General features: G+C 39.6%; 1 protein-coding gene across 1 annotated transcript; it reads right to left on the bottom strand.

The window, feature by feature from the left end:
• Nucleotides 1-1889: 1889 nt before the first annotated feature.
• gatm (glycine amidinotransferase (L-arginine:glycine amidinotransferase)) lies at nucleotides 1890-6707 on the bottom strand. The gene is made up of 9 exons (XM_068731083.1): nucleotides 6554-6707; nucleotides 5428-5640; nucleotides 5091-5286; nucleotides 4440-4630; nucleotides 4101-4238; nucleotides 3611-3775; nucleotides 3425-3488; nucleotides 3219-3335; nucleotides 1890-3083 (listed from the first exon to the last, which is right to left on the bottom strand). Exons 1-9 carry the CDS (start codon nucleotides 6620-6622, stop codon nucleotides 2971-2973), a joined length of 1266 nt encoding a protein of 421 aa, XP_068587184.1. The 5' UTR covers nucleotides 6623-6707; the 3' UTR covers nucleotides 1890-2970.
• Nucleotides 6708-6965: the final 258 nt, after the last annotated feature.

The following is a 6965-nucleotide window of genomic DNA, read 5'->3' as shown; positions in this document are numbered from 1 at the left end:
AAAAAAGTCGCCACCAAAAAAAAAAGGTCACACACTCTAATATTTCGTTGGACCGCCTTTAGCTTTGATTACGGCACGCATTCGCTGTGGCATTGTTTCGATAAGCTTCTGCAATGTCACAAGATTTATTTCCATCCAGATCAAGATCTTGTATTGATGATGGTAGAGTCTGACCGCTGCGCAAAGCCTTCTCCAGCACAGCCCAAAGATCCTCAATGGGGTTAAGGTCTGGACTCTGTGGTGGCCAATCCATGTGTGAAAATGATGTCTCATGCTCCCTGAACCACTCTTTCACAATTTGAGCCCCATGAATCCTGGCATTGTCATCTTGGAATATGCCCGTGCCATCAGGGAAGAAAAAATCCATTGATGGAATAACCTGGTCATTCAGTATATTCAGGTAGTCAGCTGACCTCATTCTTTGAGCACATACTGTTGCTGAACCTAGACCTGACCAACTGCAGCAACCCCAGATCATAGCACTGCCCCCACAGGCTTGTACAGTAGGCACTAGGCATGATGATTCAGGTGGCGACTTTTTTTTTGGCCAGGCAGTGTGTGTATGTATATATATATATATATATATATATATATATATATATATATATATATATATATATATATCTCAATACATTTCCCATTAGCTACAACTGAATTTACTGTTATGACCTCAAATTTAAGATGCAGCAACATCATTTTTTGTGTCATTCAGAAACAAATTGTTCTATAAACGTCAGAGTGCTAAGTGTAGTTACCACTACTAAAAGGCAGCAGAATGCAGAAATTAACTGGTACATTTTCAGCATGTTGTAATTTCTAATTGAGATGAACATTAAAATACTGAGACAGTCATAAATAGTTCTCATGGAGTATGTTCTCCGGTAAGCTGTGTATGGTGCCAGAGAATGACATGAAAATCAAAGTTAAGGTTTTATGAATTTGTTCAGAGGTGCATACATGGCAGAATACCGTATGAGACAGTACAGTAAATACATTAAGTCAAATGTGAGTGATTATTTATGAGCACCACTTGCATAACAATGTTTTGATACTGCGGATCTTGAGACTGTTATTTTGTCTTTTACTGGTCACTTCATCAATTGTTCATTACACATTTCACCTACGTTTATACAGCATTAAGATGGTTTTTAATACTGTTAAAAAACATTTTAATACACATAAATTACCTGAAAACAGCACCTCTGACTACAAGCCTTTCATTTAGTAGAATCAAACTGAAGACTCTGCTTTATTTTTTCATTGCTTTTGTTTAAGAAGAAGCCAGTGGACTTTTGAATCGTTACAGTAAAGTCACCATTTCTATTTGCAGTAGTCCGGTTTACATAACGATATGTGATGCAATATTTCTCCCAGCCTGGTTAATGTTTACAGACATAGAGGTGTCACAGATCTGTAACCCTCACTGACCTATTCTGCTAAATGTGTGGTATACTAATATTTACCATATGATGTACCTTCACTCGGGTTTTTCCATTTGATGCTACTTTATACTCTGCATTTATTTGATTACTTAAGTTACAAGTTATGTTTCAGATTAAAAGTTAAAAAAAATATATGAACAGCCTCTAAAATATGATGCATTGTAAAATAAAACTGCTTCACAGTATGTGAAGCAGTTAAATAACTCCCATTTGAGATTTAAAATGCTGCTAACACATAAATAATGAATAATATACAAAACGGATATAACACTATGAAAGGACTCACTCTGTGTAATGAGTACTTTTCCTTTTAATACTTAAAGTGCATTGATGCTGATAATACTCCTGTACGTTTATTTAGATATGCAGAGCTAAATACGTTTACTCTTAACAAACACAAATGTGTGAAATATAACGTAATACAATTAAAAAAAACTGACACACAACTCTTTTTAATTACATTTAATAGTATTGCATAATACAAAACATCACTTGCATTCATCTGCTGAGCCAAAGCTTCCCTTGGATTCATTGTATTCAAATAAACCTCAAGACTTAAACATCCTATATCCTATACAGCAAAGGAATCACAAAACATCTTCACCACAAAACATATTTCTTTCTTTGGGCATTTTTGCTTTGCACACAGAAGCAGCCAATCAGCTCAGTGAGAATGACGAGTAGCATATAACTGGCCCAGATTTGTAATAGGAGAACAAGCAAAAGGTACACAACATCTGATATGGGCTGCAAACTTTTTTAAGTAAATATATAATCCAATCAAGAGTATGAAAAATATAAATAGAACTTTGTCTGTTAAATCAATTCAAATCTTTACAAAACTATATACTAGAGATAATAAATTTATATTGTTTATTGACCTACTTAACAACTTTTATACATTTGTTTGAATAAAAAATGTAAAAAAAATTTGGAAAAAGATGGTGTCTGACTTTTCCATGAGGAGGTAGCTTCTCTCCTCCTTGTTTGATGACTTTCACATACCAAATTGTACCTTGTACTCAACGTTATGACTTTTAGATGTATGAGCCATAAACAATTCAGCTTCACAATAGCCAGGCCAGAAATGCAGTTAATATTGAGATTACTGATTGAAGTAAAGTTATGTTCATTGGTTACTATTGAGCATGTGTGTGTATACGTAGAGATATATAGATATCAGGACAACGCTGTTGGCAAAGGCACTGTTTTTCCTACATGTTCATTTAGGGCAGAAAGACACATTTCCAGAAAAGAACTTTGGTGCCACCTGTCATGATAAGATTGCCCCATTATTAGTTTGTTCCAGGCACGTTTGAACGATATGCTGCTTTGACTTTGAGCTGCAGCGGGTGACACACAAATTTCAAATACTTTTTCAAAGAAATTTGCCAGAAGTAGATTTGTGACTAGTGTGTACATACACAATTGACTGACAGTTAAGATTCGATAACTATAGTGGAAGCAAAATTCCAAACTGACGCTTTAATCTTCAAAGCTCAATAAAAACTGCCTATTTCTGGCATGACTAGTTGAAGTAGGACTCCAGGGTACCGCGGCGGCGGACATCGGTTGTCCAGCAGTGGAAGCCACCACCCAGGGAGTTGGCATGGCGTATATTGACCTTTATGGTCTTGATACCTGCAACAAAAACACATTCATGCCTCAAACACAGAGTATTTTAAAACGGATGATTTGGAAGATCAGAACATCTGTTGAAATGAATCTTAAATGCTGCAAAAATAAAGATGGAACAACTTTAATTTAGGAACTCACCGAGGCTCTCGAACATTTTGTGAATTGTGCCCTCGTTGGCGTCAACCATAACACGCTTCTCACCCAACATCAGCACGTTCATGGACAGCCATTTGGAGGACATCCACAGTGGGTGGTCTACATAGAAAGGGAGAGGGAAGGTTTATTTATAAGGAACAACTTAAAATGTTTTCCTTATGTAGGAGAAGATGACTTTTAGTACACACCATCAGGCATGAGAGGTGTCGGAGGTTTCACAATAGTCCAACCGGCCTTCTGGAACATGTCGATCTGAGGAAGAGGACAAAGAGGAGTAGTGAACATGGAGCACTCTAGGTTAAAGCATCTGTCCACAAGAGGGCAGCACACGACACTGTGAGAGTTGAAAGACCACCTTTCCTATCCTACAGTACCTGGCGACATGGACGATCAGGGTTTGACAGCACCAGTCCTGGCCCGATGATGTTAAAAGTTGCATCAATGTGCATGGGGTTAGGGTCCTTGAATGAGATTATGTGGACGTTGTAGTCTGGAGCCAGATGGCGGCGCATCCACTCAATGCCCATGTAATTTGTAACCTGCAAAAAAAAAAAAAAAACAGTGGTGGAGGTTTGAGCTGTATATTCCCAAACTTGTATGTATCTGTATTAGTTTTGAATGAATAAATGGTAAATTGGTGTTCACACGCACAGAGACCTCTGTATGTCATCTTGAGTTTAGCTGAAGCAAATAATGCTTTATCTAATCTTTCATTCTGCACGTTGCACGTTGCTCTGCATGTGACTCCCATTAAAAAAACGTCTACACCATAGACGTCAGTACTTGTACCTGGGGTGCTTTTTAAGAAAGGTCACCCTCCCTATCAGATGGCAGACGTGCTCACAAGTGCGACAGCCTTCATACCTGACTCCTCTGGACGAAAAGGTCCCTCCCAGCTCGGATGAAGTCGGCAGCATCGAAGCAGGGCTCGTGCTCTGTGGTCACAAACTTCCCATCGGCAGCCAGCTTGTGTCTGTCCTCCACTGTGCGCATGGGGTAGTCCTGAAAGACCCCACGCAGTCATGATTTACACTCAATTGATCAGTGTGTGGCCTACAGAGGCCTGCGGTGATATGGAGAACCTAAACAATGTGTTTTAGTACAGGTTTAACTTTATAATGGAGCATTAGTCCTTAGTCCTACACAGTCCACTCTTCAAATATTTAACATGTGCTATCCTAATCTCACAAGATAAGGTCTCACCTGATCATACAGCTCATCGGCCATAGTGGGTTTAGGAGCAGTGGTCCATTTTGCGCCGTTTCTGAAGTACTCCTTGATCAAAGGTCTGTAAGCTCTGTACTCGAAGAAGCGAGCCCTCCAGGCCATAGGAGCCTCGATAATCTCATTCCCCACAACCATGAGGATGTCTCTGGGCATGGCAGCATACATGCCTGCAACGGATTCAGCAATACATCATTAGCTTACATAAAACATTCTATAAAATACAATTTGAGCGTTGCTATAACACAGAAAAATAAGAGACCAGCAGGTGAAAGAATTATTCAGATCATTTACTGAAGTAAAAGTAGCATTACATTAAAAAAAAGACTTGAGTAGGCTACAAGTGAAAGTGTCAAATGTACAAGTACTTGTTAGGTAGAATAGGCCTTGTCAGTATTATATCATTATTGATATTATTATTCTAAGAATAAATCAGCAGTAAATGGAAATACTCAAGTGAAGTACTTCAAAATTGTACTTGTACTTGTGTCTTCATGGATTACTGGCTTTGAGCTGTGAACTACTTCTTTACGCACACATTTCAGACATATTTGTGATATGAATGGGGAATGAAAACATATTTAAAAGCCTAATCAGTGAGTGATACTTCTGCTTTGTCTCGTTCTTTACCTGATGATGCGAAGTCTGGAGTTTTGTATTCCATGGACCAGTTGTAGGGCTCCGGCCTCCTCACAGTGACGCCCTCGTGGCGCAGAATATTGCACATTTCCTCAATCTCAGCAACAGCTTTTTTTAAGTGGTCCGCAGGAAAACACTGGCCCCCATACTGCTGGTAGAAGGGCCAATACTTTTCATATGTGTTAGCCTGTTGAGAGGTTCACAAAATGACAACCTGGAGTTAATCTCACAGTGCACACCTTAGTAGCTCTTTACCTGCACAACAGTGGCCCACTCGTGAGCATCGTGAGATCTGGCTCACAGAAGTCATCTTGACATTATGGCTTACTTTCACTTCCACGGTGAAGGGAGGCACACAGGCGTTTTCGGCGCGACCTACGATCACCTCCTCAAGAGTGTCCCATTCATTGTAGCTGCACACAGGACACTCCTGCTGGACGGGCTCAGTAACATGTTCAACAGCATGGCGCGGCTGTGCAGCTGCTGCACTGGAAGTGCTCTGGAAGGCCCCCTGCACCCATCCAGTCATCGCCCGGCCAAGCTGAGGAGGGAACAAAACGAAGCTCTAGTTGTTTCTTTATGTTCTGCAGCACAAAAAAAAAGCCCCTCAGTTTTGTGAATCTATACTGAGAAAGGCATATTTTAAGATTGAATCAACCTTTTTTTAGATAAAATAAATTACAAATGTTGATACAATCTGTATATTAGTTGTAAACAAAACTAATGTGCGTGTTACCATTGTTGTTTGCTTGTTTATAATTTCATTTTAGTTTTAAGTTAAATTCAAATAAATGACGTGGCTGGCAGCTCACACACACAAAGGCCAATTTAAACACAGTAAAGCAGTAGAAGCTGATAAGTAACAAAGATATCTGCTTCAGATTTGTTTGGTGCTAAAGTTCACATGTTATTAAGAAGCCGCTATCGCCACAGAGAGTCGTCTGCTGACTCAGGATCAGCTCCAGTGTAACTGAGTCTGGGAGCGCATCTGTTGCAAACAGCTGCTCACTGTCACTCAAGGACCAGGACCAAAAAAAGCTCTCTTAGCAGTTAGAAGAAATCGATCCTTTGACTAAGATCTCTTTGAGATAATCTCTGAGTTCTTTTTTTTCTTCTTTTTTCTCCGAATTGTATTTTCAACTAAAATGCTCAATCTCGGAATAGGGCAACAACTCGTGGGTAGAGGCGAGGCAGATCACAGAAAAATAATAAAGAATAGAGTACGGCAAATATATGTTGATTAGAAATGTATTTGTAATACGTCAAAAACAAACGCAATCAGGGAGAAAATACGTTCATAGTTAAACGTAATTGAGAATGCATTTTAGTTTTGGGGGAACGTAATTTTAGGAGACAGGGCTGGATTTTTTTAACCCCCCCCCAAAAAAATTTAATTTTTCTAACATTTTTGGAAGAAAAAAAATAGAAGACATTAAAACCACCAAAATACCAACCATGGCTCCGATCAGATGGGCCGCCTCGGCCCCTCTGCTACCTCCTCTCAGACACCTGACTCGCAGCATTGTCCAACGTAATAGTGAACGTGTCAGTGAAATCAAACGGCAGCGCAGGATCCACCTCGCAGTTTGCTCATGAATGAAGGCGCCTCAGCTCAAAGCCAACTTTATAGCGGAGGGTCTACGTGCCTCTTAGACTATTGGTCGCTGTCATGCTGAGAGTCAACGTGACTTTTGAAAAAGCATTTCTGAAACTCAATCCCTGACGCCAGCAAATTCTTATCAACTGTGCTACTAGGCGCTAAAAAGTTTCCAAGGACTACGTCTGAAAATGTATCAAGAATTATTTGCATTGTGCAGAGCATTTTTGTTGTTGTCCTCCTTCAAAATAGCGACCTGGGCAGTGTTA

The sequence above is a fragment of the Cebidichthys violaceus genome, unplaced genomic scaffold (genome assembly GCF_023349555.1).
Source record: "Cebidichthys violaceus isolate CVI_PGR_0920_01 unplaced genomic scaffold, fCebVio1.0.p SCAF_5, whole genome shotgun sequence".
Lineage (NCBI taxonomy): Eukaryota > Metazoa > Chordata > Actinopteri > Perciformes > Stichaeidae > Cebidichthys > Cebidichthys violaceus.
Note: the sequence above shows the minus strand (reverse complement) of the source record. Positions and strands in the feature narration are given on the sequence as shown.

What these genes read in the sequence shown, in the direction of transcription:
- gatm (XM_068731083.1), bottom strand. Translation starts at nt 6,622, where the DNA reads ATGCTGCGAGTCAGGTGTCTGAGAGGAGGTAGCAGAGGGGCCGAGGCG. An exon ending in CCCATCTGATCGGAGCCATG is followed by an intron (nt 5,641 to 6,553) that starts GTTGGTATTTTG and finishes TTCCCTCCTCAG; the next exon opens with CTTGGCCGGGCGATGACTGG. An exon ending in GACACCTCTCATGCCTGATG is followed by an intron (nt 3,336 to 3,424) that starts GTGTGTACTAAA and finishes CTTTCTATGTAG; the next exon opens with ACCACCCACTGTGGATGTCC.